Here is a 13,389-nt window from a genome sequence, read left to right as displayed (position 1 = left end):
CCATAAGCGGCCATGGATCCATTTGCGTGGTAGTTGAACGTTAGCATTAATCATGAGTATCGTATACTCATATCATATTTTCTCCTCCGAGTCCACAACCCTGAGATGAGACTCCCATGGATGTCCGACTCTTTCGATTTCGACCATTTCCACCAATCCTCAGTTTCCTCCAGCTTGGCCCTATTTCTACTTCCAAACCTCGGAGTTCTCCTGCTTTGGCCAAATCATATCCTCTTCCAACACTACCCTCCAATTCACCTCAAGAATCCAACCTAACATTTTCCTTCCTATTTGTAACTCCATCCGTCTTCAATTCCACCCCGGTACCCCTCCCATTAATAGAATTTCCATTCAGCTTAATCTTTGGATGAGGGGTCTCCTCTAAGACCTTCTTAGCAGCCATGGCATCAAGCCCCTCTTTTGCCAATGCATCTAATCTCATCTCTTCTGCCAATTCATTCTCATCATTATCCGATCTATCATCTTCCACGATACTCATGAAAACGAATCTGTAGGCGATGCGCAGAATATAGAAGAGCCAGAAAAGATTGAGAGCTTGTAAACTAGCGAGTAGAGTGGTAGAGATGACGTGTGAGAGTTCGCATTTATATTGTTCGGTTTCCCAGTTCAATTCATAAGGACCGACGGTTTTGAATTCATTGAATTCCGAGTAGAGAATTCTGAGGTTGAGGTAATGACGGAGGTAGACCCAGGCAGCGATGAAGAATGCGAAGTAAGGTCCTACAAGAGGGTGATCTAAGTAATTGAGAGTTTTGGATGTCTAGAAAATTGTTAGTCCAAGCTGTACGTTTTAGGACACAAGGAAATTGTAAACATACCGCTAGGAAGAAATCACTAATATCATGAGTGACATAAACAGCCAAACCCATATATGTGAAATGAAAACGGTAGCTCAACCCAATCAGGAACAGAGACACAATGTGATGTCCAACCAACTCCCTATAATCCTTCCTAGGCTTCTCCAAGCCCAAACATAAAACTAGAGCCTGTTGCGCCCAGTATGCAGCCTGGAACAAGTAATAGAATTTAAACATTCCCTCGTGTGTCTTGTGCGGGAATCCCTCATACATTCCACGTGTATTGAAATACCAAACCGGGGTTCGACTCATGACGTATAAACCACAAGGACCGAGGAACCCAAAATAGATCGCAGTGTACATTTGTTCCATGAATCTTGATTGTTTAGCCCTACTCTTCAATCCACTCTTACGAGCCAATGGTCTCAGGAATTTCTGCATGATGAATTCGCGAGTGAAGGATAAAACCACAATGTAGAAAGAAACCAAAGCAAAATCCCACGGCCCTTTGCCATATTGAACTGGTGCTCCGGGGTCCGACCCTTCCTCTCGAGGAAGTTCGTAAGCTGGGAAAATGAAATAGTGTAGGGGATTGGATTTCGAAGGATTGATGGCGTATAAGGAGAGGACGGCTGCGATGATAGCTAGAGGTGTAGCCCAGGTATGCTTCAATGCATATCTCTTATATTGTTGCAATAGTGTCTTTGCTTTCCGCCTTTTCGAATATGGTTTCTTTCGATCTCTATCTGCCTGCGCCTAAATACCAATACATCCATCAGTGTCTGCAATCATCCGCAGAAGGAAAAACAGGGAATAGAAAGTACTGACCTTAATTGCCCCGGGAGAGGGTGGTCTGACATCGACTGTAGCAAAAGCCGGCGCACCGGTATCTCCAGCTCTAATTTCACCACCTAACCCACTAGAACGTCTTCTTATTCTCGGCTTTTCAATACTGCTCGGCGCATTGAGTGGTGTCAATTTGTCCTGCTTCGCTGACGATACCAGCTGCGGGAAAGATTCCGTCGTAGAAGGCATATTTGGAAACACGATGAACAATCCAAGTAATCTTTGTGAATCAATGAACTTTCCTCTCCTTGTAAACCGATCTGATTTACAACTCCCCGAATGCCAGAAGAAAGTGGTCAATTACAGAAGAAGTATGTGCAATGGTTCAGCCAATCTTAAGAAACATGCAACGATTTGAAAAGAAATGTAGAAACTTCAATGAATCGATTGCTTGGGGGACGATACAACTTTTTTATGAGCATCCCGAACAACTACTCGGTACGTACAACATGCTCACTTAAAAATTCGTCTAGGATCCTCGGACATCCATCTCCACCATCCGACATCACTTTGGGCATTCCCCTGTTATCATTCATCAAAGGATAATTCAACAGAACAATGCAACTTTAGGGATTTTACATCATCAATGCCATGATTGTATTCATATTCGGTCATGTCTAAATCGCAAACGGGACTTCGAATCTTGAACATGCATGCATATGCTTGAAATCGACACCCAAAAGGGTACCAGGTACTCTAATTAAAGAATGCTACTGCTTCTGATCTGGATATCCTCATGAAAGGAGCATCCACCCCTGTCTTCAAAATGCTACTCATTGGTCTAGTCGTGGTTTTTGGCTCGCAGTTTCTTGCCCTGTAATTTTGAGCTCGTAGTTTTTGGCATCGTAGTTTTTGGCCTCGTAGTTATCAGACTCCCACTTTCCAATTTACACCGTAAATATCAATTCAATTACGTAGATATTCTTGGCAAAATTATTGTTCCGAAAATAAAAGGGGGGATCTTTGGAATTCACATCTAATCGGCTTGCTAATTCTTCACTATGCTTGAAACAATACTCCATTATGAGATTCGTGGTCTCATGCTTTGATTACTACTATATGTATAATGTAATCGTAGTTCGTATACATTGTGCTGTGGTATCTATATCCATATCCTTTTCCCTCCTCCCATAATCCGGCCGTAATTTTGGGGAAACTCCTTTTTGGGTGTCCCAATACATCAATATACAAATGCTCAAATCCTAACGCCACGCTTATGCTCATGCTCAAATCAGAATCATACCAGAATTGCTATGTCAAGAATTCTCCGCCCTCGGCCGTCGCGGCGGTGCCGGTATAGTTGTTACTGGTAAACCATCTATAATTGGAGGAAGAGACGGTGTGACAGGACTTCGAGCTTGAATAGGACTACTTCGTGAACTCGAAAATGTAGGGGTTTGACGGCTTCCTACAAGAGTCGGCGAAGCAGTGGTATTTTCAACTCGTTGATCTAGTTCCAGTGGCACTGCAGTTGCAAATGATATGCTCCCACGATGCGTAATTGAATGTTGGTTAAGGCTATCGGGAGTGTAAGGATCGGTTGTTCTGGCAGGTCTATCTCGCTTCGAGGTGGTAATCTCTATATGAGAAGATTCATCAGGCGTTGGACTGATTGAATCTGTATCCGATTCCTCCGATTCCATCGCGGCAGCACGTCTTCGACTCGGTGCCGGAATCACCGTCAGAGGAAGCGGGTCTGTATCTACTGTAGGTCGTGTTTTTTCACGGAACCTTTCTGCTTGGGTTGCCGCGAAACCTTCAATTCGAGCACGTACATCCCACTTATTCGAAGATTCATGACTACTAAAAGGTGTTGGAGGCTTCGCAGTATGCAACGAAACTTCTGCTGGAGGCCCTTGGACTCGATGCTTAAAAGGATTAAGGGAGTTCCACTGCCAATTATGAGCCCCTGCCGCGACTGCAGGGGCTTGATTCCTCTGCTCCAGAATGACTGGCTTATCCGAGTCAACTTCTTCATTACTAATGGACCTGCTAATGGATATAGCTTCACTGTTACTTCTCGAGAGTGTTGTATCCCTAGTACCTATTGGTGGAGTTGCTTCACTTATAGGATGATATCTCACTGTATATGCAGTGCTCTCGGCGCTGGCTGTATCCGCCCTATTAATAGGTGTAGCAGCAGGCTGGGGTCTAGTAGGCCAAAGTGGAGGACGGACAGTCAACAAATGCCTGCCTGTGCGTTGACCAGGACCAGATCCAGTCTCGAGATCGTTCGTGGCATGGGATCTATAGCGACTAGCCAGCCCAGACATTGCTGGCCAAGTAGAACCCGTAGCAGTCCCTCCCTTGTCATCGTTATCTTTACGGAAACGCTTTGTCCAATCCGATGTTGGAGTAACTTCTAGCATTTCATCACCATCAAAAACTTCCCTTCCGAGCACTCCATCCTTCTTCTCGTCCCTTTCCAGAGCTTCAATTCGCTCCACCCACTCCCATACCACTACACTGGCTGCAGCAGCTCCAACCCATCGTACGTAATCACCCCATGCAGCAAGCGTTGGCTTTGATATGTCGAGAACGAAAAAGACCACAGGTACTAGCACTGATACCAATGATAATAATGCCACCAAACATATGTTCCGCATTTGCGGATGATAAAACGCGTAGCGCTTCTTGGAAATGGCATAGTATATGACCCAAGCGCAGTACAGCAGACTTAGGGCAAGTTGAAAGAGGTAAGCTAAGGCGGGCACAGCATCTGTAAAAAGGCGGGGTCGCGAATTGCCGTTGTAGACAAAATTGTTGAGGAGACTGAATAAAACATCCAGTGTAATCAGAGCAAATCCGGTCCATTTGATTATAATTTTCTCCCGCTGTCGTGGAAACAATCTTATCAGAGTTTGGGCTTGCGCTAGCCACAGGAAGGTGTCCGATATGATGCGAATGATCTTGAGTTCCATGCCCCCCTCGACTTCTTCTTGTAGGGCCGTCGCATTCATAAGCCCAAGCTCGTATTGTTGTTCCGCGACACGGAATGTGTCTGCTGTCGCAATAGTTAAAGAAATTGCAACTGTTAATGCTGCAACCTTTTGTAGCCAAGGTCGTCCACCGATGCCAATCCCAGCATCACTCCCGGAAGGACCATTGGTGAATCCGCGCCGTCCTAAAACTACGGCGCCTTGGACGAGAAATGTTCTTGGGGTAATCAAAAGCATTATGACTAGCATATATGCAATCACAGTCGTGGCGGCGAGTGCGTAACATGCCGGTATCGTGGAAGCGTAGAAGGGATCACGAAGATCGACGAACGAAGTGGGAGTGCCTGCATTGGTGAGGACAATATCGGCCGTACCTGTGCATTCGGGACTGAAGATAGCATTGGTTGTGAGAGTGAAATACTCGGATGCGCCCAGATTGACAACTCCGTTGGAAGGAAGGGTGAAAGGCGTGCAATGAGGGTGAGTAGTAGTTGTAGCTGAAGTCGAGGAAGGCTTCAAATTGTTGATTAATTGTCTTCGGTCCATTTTCATCTGTCTGGGGGGCGGCCCTGCCGCTAATCGTTCATGCAAACTCAATGTGAAGTTATCGACATGTTAATAATATTCCGACGGCTTTAATAAATAATCGATGTTGAACACTGTCGTTTCGTTTGAACTATTGCGATATATATGTATATAATTGCGTTGCGTTGTGCTGATCGCGAAGTGGTGAGTAGAAGATCAATTTAAAACGCTGGTAGGTAGGTAGGTATTTGTCTGTCTGTAGGTGGTAGTGTTCGAGTCGCTCAGGCTTTGTTGAATAGAATAGTGCGGTACGGTGCGGTGCGTCTTTGAGTAATTATTATCAGAAGGGCCAGTCAAGAGTTAGGGAGAGAGACAAGTTCGAAGAGAGGATGAAAATCACAATTATAATAAAAATAATAATAGATTATTCACACTGCCACTGTGGAATTTTATGAACGGTGCAATCAATGTGAACGGTAGACCAAGGGAGCAAAGTAAAGAGAGATTGAAGTTATTTTGGGGTAGAGAGGTAAGAAAGGGTAAAAAGCTGTTGCTGGGTGTTTATGAGTTTGGATTCGTGAAATGTTCGAGATCAGTTTCATTGAATTTGATTAAACTGGTGGCGAGTCGTGACCAACTAGGGATGGAATGGGATAGAATGGTGTGTAAGATATATGTCCGCACCGGTATGAGAAGGTCTCAAGAAGGGTAGAAGGGTAGAAGGGTATTATAAGATAAGAGTCAATTAAAAGGAAGGAATTCTGGATAGAGAGTAGTGTGAGGGTGCTGACGGGTCGCTCATTATTTTAACTTTATTTGTACATCCACCATCGTATCGAGGACACACACAGCTAGGGAGGTGTATGCATTTCAGTTCTTCCAGGGTTGCTCTCCGGATCTATAATATTTGATATTTCAACCTATTGATCATATCCATCTTCGAGTGAAGATGCTTTTCTTTACCTTCCTTTTCCCTTCTCTTCCCTTCTCTCCTTTCACCAGCACTCAATACCGCATTCCATTTATTATACTTTCCAAACCCTCAACTCATACCTAGGTAGGAGATATCTTTCTCTGAAATACCTGTTACATGTTTCCATGTCGAACTCAAATTCGTATCTGTACAAACACTCTCCCCTTTCAAGTTCCTGCGTGATACTAGATTCACGATGCCAGCCAGACGCAGCCAGACGCAGCTAGAGTGATCATGGAAAACGATTGATCAGAACTCTAGATTGTACCAGCCTCGGACGTGGTCATGTACCAGTACCAGCCAGTATCGTCAATAAGACCGTGTACATTGTACATACTAGTTGGCCAATTTACCTTTCGCATCAGCTCACATTATCTAGCTTTACCCTGTATCCGTTTTGCAGTTTGTATTGCCCGGTGCGACTCTTCCTTTACTCTTTACCCTTCACCCTCATCTTGCAACTTGCCATGGGCCAAAGCACATCCGATCGTACATGGGTAAGCCAGCAAATCTAAAGCCCAAGCTAAAACTAGACGCTCGTTGTATCGGGAATTGGGGGTGTATGGTTCCATCGTGGCCGGTAAAACTTTGCGAGGGCTTGAAAATTTCACTCTGGTCGTTTCGTTTTATTCCTCATGAGGTTACATTAGGGATCAGAGAACCAAAAGTTTCGTACCATGATCGGAATCACATTGACGTGCACATTCCATGCCATTCGCATTCTATTCTCATTCAGGATCTTCTGTCCTTGCATCACTGTTTGACTTCAATTTGAAGTTGACGATTTTAAACTTCAGAGAAAGGTTAAAATGATTTTGTCTCAGACTTCCTCCGAAGAAGCGTGGAATAGTGAAGAAAAGCGTGGCTTTTCTTCATCTCATCGCCAAGTAACGGTGACATGCCTTGGAAGAAAGCTTGGTGCTAATAAGCTATCGGGGGCGAGGGGGACAACTTGGTATTGTACTACAGCAAACTTGGGGGAATTTGGGGAAGTCTGTTGGATTCCATCTCGATAAGTAGCACGATAAGGTGGTGCTTCCACAATTCACTCGCATGCGTTGGCGTTGGCATTGGCAATGAAATCAGACATCCTACATGATTTGAAATGATTGATCCACCATCGTGAAGACTAAAAGCTTAATAAGTAACTTCCCCCCAAATGTGGGATGTACATCTTCAAACCCAACTCAATCCAATAATACAATCGGGCTACTAGACTTTTAGCCATCAATCAGCACTCCACAAATCTCTCTCTTACATGTCCTCCAAACGGTCTCGTTCCCTCTTTCATCCATCCTTCCATCAAATGGAAGACGGGAGATCCGGTCAGGGATATTATCTCATCGCTCAAACGGGAATGCAGAGAATGACTTCTGTTCAATCCCGCATCGCATGGCCACCCCTACTATAGCGGATAAATCCGGATATTCATGTAGGTAGCTACAGATGGCAGGAGGAACATACATATATCTGCAGCCCAGAGTTTTCTAGAGCAATGGTAGTGACACCCTACCAGCATGCTCATAGGTGAGTAGTAATTGGGTTTTCGCGGGGGGGAGGGGGGCCATTAAAATTTCAATGATAAGCGGATTTACACATGTACATGTGATCATGACACCAAGGCGATCAAAAGTTCGTTCTAAGTAATAGGTACTAAAGGGAAGGAAGGCATCTTGGAAGCTATTCATCGTATTTGTCGTATTCATCGGATATGTGGACAGTACTTCTCGATGAACGACGAGACGAAGGAAAGTGAAGGAGGAAGCCAAACAAGAGGCGTTTTGATGCGCTGCTTGAAGTGATCACCGACAATTTTCAATTGTTGATTATATTTGTTCACCCAGCTAGGTACGTACCTAGGCACCACCACGGTGATTTACCCGCTTCCGAATCAATAGAAAATCAAACGTTCCTCAGCCACAGATAAGATCATCTTGTGTGGCTCATGATTTCATTCACGGCGGCTTATGTAAAATTGATGGAGTCGGGAGGCTAGGAGAAATGAATAATGGATACTTGCACAGGTACATAAACCTTTTGGTTCCTTGCGTCCGAAATATGTAAGATTTGTCGGAATGGGAGCATTATCCCCTTTATTAATACCTACCGACCTAGGGTCCTCTATGAAACGAATTGCGAATTCCTAAAGCCATACCGCCCAGATCTACAATCACCGGTACCCGCAAACAATGGAATATATCACATATGATGATCTGATGGAATCATGGCATACGTTAGGAGCCACTAGGTATCTAATGCATACAATCATGGCTATTAAACGCGGGGTTAGCAGGAATTAGATGGGAATTTGATACAGCGAGGTGATCCTACGAGAGATGTGCTGTGAGGTGAAATCGACCCGTCCCTTGACAATACGTCTTCTCTCTCTCCCCTCTCCCCTCTCCCCTCTCCCCTCTCATTGGGTACCTAGGTAACTCCGGCACTCCTTCACTCTCATCAATCTTCCACACGCGAATCTTCCAATTAGCTATACTTTGTCTCTATATATACCTCTCCACCTATCTTCGGTACAATTCTCAGGAGGGAGAGTCTTGGCATTTCGTACCTAGCTCGGTCGTGCATAACTTATTACAACTGGTAATAATTGTAGTATTGTAGTAAAAATGGATGGTAATCAAACCGAAACATTTTGGTAAATAATCAACCTCTTTCAAGAATTTCATCAGAAAGTTGTTCTAGATTGATTTACTGTACACTGCACTTCATTCAGTACCTAGATACCTAGATACCTGTCGACCTACTCACTCACTACACATTATATCAATTCTGGTCATAATAGTTTCAATTCATTACTTTCTGATCGATCCATCGATTTCTTTTAAACTTTCAAACCGCCTTTACTTTTCGAAACACTCCTTTCTTGATTCCCATTAGAAAAAAGTCTCTTCTTAATGACCGACTGGTTTAAAAGTCGATCCTCCTAATCAGCCCCCGTGCTAAGGCTCGATTGTCATTTCATTATTTGGTCTCCTAACCTTGAGAAAAAAGCAACCCTGGAAACAACACGAGAACTGCTTGAATCGCTCGATTCTTTTGCACTCTATAACACTTATTCGGTGCTCTTTTGCCACATTCACTTCCTTTTAAACACTTAGATGTGGCAGAGCAATTTTGCTGGGTTTCATTTGGATGTTAATCGTAATCTCTGTGCTCGTGCCTGTCACAAATCATCTCATAAAGTGGTAATTAAATAAACCACCGTCAGAACCAGATTTATTATTCTTTAGAGGTCTGCGACCTCACGATACAATAGAGACATGACGCGCCCGGAAATCATTCGCGCTGGTTCGTTCTCAAATGTCTCACCCGTTCCCTTCAATGATGACTGATTTTCTAGATTCAATTGACCTTCAAGACCAAGATGCCCCATCGGCGCAAGACCATTCGAAGAAACATGCAAACACAGCACCGTTAGGCACTGGGCCGCCTGCTCCACACCAGGCCGAAGCATTGCGGGAAGTCGCAGCAGAAGTCGCAGACGAACAACATAGAAGTCCAAGAGTTTCAAGAGAATGGGCCAATGGCGAAGGGCAAATGATACAAGATTACACGAGTGACGATTCGGCTGCTGGAGGGAACGCTGCAATGAATGGAAATCATCAACAAGACGATTTGGCAATTGCTCAAAATGGAGGGTTGTCAGGTTCTGGGGGCGAGGATGGAGATATGGCGGATGCTGAGGGAGACGATAGCATGGATGATGACATGATGGACAAGATCTCAAGCTCCCCGTCAATCGACGATGGTGGGTATTCTCTTCCAAAAATTTGGCCTTCTAGGTCCGACTCCCTTTCCCGGGCAAGCTCCTTGTCGTTTTCACAAGCGTGCGGCGAAAGTTCATCCCCTTTCCTGGAGCCACCCACTTTCTTTCCATTACAACCTATGAGCGACCAGCTAGATATGGACCTGAGCCAGGTGGCTCACGAAATTCAATATCATCATCATCATCTAGGTGAGTATCTTGACCGGGCGAATAGTACTACGTCCAATTACGACATCGATGCGCTTACACCAGTGACTCCGGAGAAGTATGGACCTTACGTGGAGAGAAACGAGCAGGACTATAATGAGGAGTATTTTCAAGACCAGCTCACAGCAATGCATGATTTGGACCAGGATATTGCGCAGACTTCGGCTTTCGATCCTTACGATTACGACGAGGCAATGACCATACCATACGAAAGTTCCGAAGACGAGGAGGACCTATATTACGAGGATGATGATGATGATGATGATGATATTCCATATGCTGCTGACTCTAGATTTGTTGATTCCGGATGGGGTGGAGAGTGCTTACAAGAATCAGAGGACATCGATTTCGAATTCGTCTACGCGCTCCATACTTTCGTCGCTACAGTAGAAGGCCAAGCCAATGCAACTAAAGGAGACACAATGGTTTTACTGGACGACAGTAACAGCTATTGGTGGCTCGTTAGGGTAGTCAAGGACAGTAGTATAGGCAAGTCATATCACCAGTTATCTTCGCCATGATCACTAACACTCGTGCCAATTACAGGTTACTTACCAGCAGAACATATCGAAACGCCTACTGAAAGATTAGCACGACTTAATAAGCATAGGAATATTGATGTACGTGACATTTTTGGGGGGAGTTTCGAAACATTACTAACGTGAACAGCTTACGTCGGCCATGTTGGGAGATCAAGCAGAGAAGTCAAAGAACCCCCTGAAGAAAGCAATCCGACGAAGGAATGCCAAAACTGTGACATTTACTGCGCCGACATATGTTGAGGCTTCAGATGTTGACTACTCTTCTGACGAAGATGACGGCGATGGAGGATTTTACGGGCAGCAAGAACAACAGACTGAACAGCAAGAGCAGACCGTTGAGGATGATGAGATTGTTGCAATAGAGCCACTCAAACCGCGCAATGAACTTCGCGAAGTCAAATCTGAAAGTCCAGAACGTGATAATTCAACCGTTAAATCCAGCTTGGACACGACTAGGAGCAGTGACGAGATTCTTGAAGGAAAGTCGGAAGGTAGCAAATCTAGGAACGGTACTCTTCGCAACACGGATTCATTCTTCAAAGATGATACAGTGGAAACTCGAAAAATTACACTTACACCAAATCTGCTTCGCGATGATTCTAGCACTTCGACTCGGACATCTAATGATTCGGAGAAATTGAAGCAGAGGCCGAGCCTCGATCGACTTGAGAAAGATCTTGTGTCAGACAAACTTAAGGATAAAAAGGACAAGAAGGAGAAGAAAGATAAGGAGAAGAAGCCAGGGATGCTTAGCGGGCTTTTCAAACGAAAAGACAAGAAATCGAAGCACCAAGATGATGACCTCGAAGATTCGATGTCATCAAGCAAACATTCAAGCGAGAATCGTGCATCATCTCCATCTCCTAGCAAGGACTCAGATCTCGCATCTGTCGAAGAATCGAGCCCAGAAGCGCAAAAGCATCCTGGCAAATTACAAAAGCAACCGCGACCGGAAACGTCACCAAGTCGAAAGCAAAGCGCGAGGGAAGCAAGGTCGATAGAACCACAACTTGCATCAATTTCCGAGCGTGCAATCGCAGCCGATTCGGGGCCAGGGCTTTCATTGCGTTTGGTGCAGCCTGAGCCACAAACAGCGGCCCCAAATCAACAGGAAGCTCCCAGTTCACCCACTGTTCCGAGCCCTAAGTCACCCGGGCCAATATCCAAGATCTTACATTCCGCAATTTCTAGCAGTTCAGAGCCCAAGCCTGTCAAAGCCAAGAAGGCAAAGGCTCGAGTCGAGTTGGATGATTTTGATTCAACTTCTGAAGAGTCCGAAGCTGAAGAGCCTATTCGTTCTTCAAGTGAACAGGCTCAACGACCTATTCCAGGTAGCTTCCCCGATAGTTATATCGCAACTCCTGCAACGGAAAATCGTAATGCCATGGAAGAGAGATTGTCGGAATCTCCAGTACAAGTTTCTCCGATTACACCGACGAATTCTCATCCACCAGCACTTATGGTAGATACGTCTAGTCAAGAAGAGCCACCATCACCGATGTCGTCATCCCCTTCACCTTCACCTGAACTTATTGACAATGACGATGTTAAGAAGGGCACTGGAAGCTCTACCACTTCAGCATCGACACCTACATGGAGTGACTCGCATCTTAGGACATTCTTTGATGATGACACAGATATTAGAGATTTATTAGTTGTTGTCTACGACAAATCAGGAGTAGTACCAGCAGGGTCAGATCATCCAGTTGTGGGTAATCTTTTCAAAGAAGAGAATGCCAAATTGGCGGATATAACCAACGTGAGTTTCGATGAACGTGAAAACAACATAAAACTATACTGACTATATTATAGCGCTTGGATGGAATGCTTGGCGATTGGTTAGCTCGCAAAATGAGGACGCAATCTTCAAGATGAACGCTAAACAAAATTGTATATCTTACATGAATCAATGAATTTATGATGAGGCTGGACTGGTTTGGGCACAAATTCTGGCGCTACTGGGGAAAAGGAGGGTTGATTTGGCAATGGGGGAGGGGATACCTTATACCACAACATTGGATCTTTGAAAGATTTGTTCATTCAGCATTGGCAAGGACACCTTGTACATAGTCCTTCTTGCATTGTCGGCTTGTTATTTTTTGGTTGGGCTTTTTTTTTCTGTACTTTTTTAATGCTCTTGATGAGTCTATATATCAAAAGATTACTTTTATTCGCGGCTACACTCAAGGTGCACACATACACATGATATAGTATGAATCTTTTCCTCCACTTCGGTAAAACCTGAATTGATCTTGATTCAAGTACTGCATTACATGCATTGTTTTTCTGTAGGTGATGTGCATGAAGTGACATTGTTTACACAATGTAGTCGTCAAATAAGCAAACAAACGGCGACTATCGCGCGAATTGCAGCTATTTCTTAGTCCTAATGAGATGATGATGAAGATCAACACCTATTTACTTTAAATAATCTGAGGATATTTATGGGGCCGTTCCCCTAAGTATATTTTAACGCTCGCGATTCCAAATTAGGGAATGGTCAATTAATTTCTCCGAAGTACTATTCGTTGGTTAATGTATAGATCCTAGTCTGAAGTAATGTCATGATTTCATTGGATATTGTATGGTTCTGTCTGTGGCTGGTTGGGTGGGAATTAGAGAGCAAATTAGAAGGTCGTTCATTTATTGTTATATGGGACGTAAACTTATACACGGAGGTAATGTTACCAACTTACCATACTGGTAAGGCAAATTACAGCCGTGATATGGTAATGCTCGTTTCCATACACTCTCA

The 13,389-nt window shown here is 44.3% G+C and overlaps 4 protein-coding genes across 4 annotated transcripts; 1 reads left to right on the top strand and 3 right to left on the bottom strand.

Moving 5' to 3' along the window:
* Window positions 1–259: 259 nt before the first annotated feature.
* Bfra_001816 (putative sphingosine n-acyltransferase lac1 protein) lies at window positions 260–1,853 on the bottom strand (the record flags this gene model as incomplete). The annotated part of the gene is made up of 3 exons (XM_037332241.1): window positions 260–781; window positions 840–1,574; window positions 1,647–1,853. The coding sequence occupies 3 exons, from the start codon at window positions 1,851–1,853 to the stop codon at window positions 260–262; spliced, it is 1,464 nt and encodes a 487-aa protein (XP_037196395.1).
* A 584-nt stretch (window positions 1,854–2,437) lies between these two features.
* Bfra_001815 (uncharacterized protein) lies at window positions 2,438–2,686 on the bottom strand (the record flags this gene model as incomplete). The annotated part of the gene is made up of 2 exons (XM_037332240.1): window positions 2,438–2,542; window positions 2,579–2,686. The coding sequence occupies 2 exons, from the start codon at window positions 2,684–2,686 to the stop codon at window positions 2,438–2,440; spliced, it is 213 nt and encodes a 70-aa protein (XP_037196394.1).
* A 234-nt stretch (window positions 2,687–2,920) lies between these two features.
* Bfra_001814 (putative ph signal transduction protein) lies at window positions 2,921–5,155 on the bottom strand (the record flags this gene model as incomplete). Its single annotated transcript, XM_037332239.1, has 1 exon — window positions 2,921–5,155. One exon carries the CDS (start codon window positions 5,153–5,155, stop codon window positions 2,921–2,923), a length of 2,235 nt encoding a protein of 744 aa, XP_037196393.1.
* A 4,224-nt stretch (window positions 5,156–9,379) lies between these two features.
* Window positions 9,380–12,509, top strand: Bfra_001813 (putative sh3 domain protein; the record flags this gene model as incomplete). The annotated part of the gene is made up of 5 exons (XM_037332238.1): window positions 9,380–9,407; window positions 9,460–10,575; window positions 10,639–10,712; window positions 10,762–12,393; window positions 12,447–12,509. 5 exons carry the CDS (start codon window positions 9,380–9,382, stop codon window positions 12,507–12,509), a joined length of 2,913 nt encoding a protein of 970 aa, XP_037196392.1.
* Window positions 12,510–13,389: the final 880 nt, after the last annotated feature.

The sequence above is a fragment of the Botrytis fragariae genome (genome assembly GCF_013461495.1).
Source record: "Botrytis fragariae strain BVB16 chromosome Unknown tig00000006, whole genome shotgun sequence".
Taxonomy (NCBI): domain Eukaryota; kingdom Fungi; phylum Ascomycota; class Leotiomycetes; order Helotiales; family Sclerotiniaceae; genus Botrytis; species Botrytis fragariae.
Note: the sequence above shows the minus strand (reverse complement) of the source record. Positions and strands in the feature narration are given on the sequence as shown.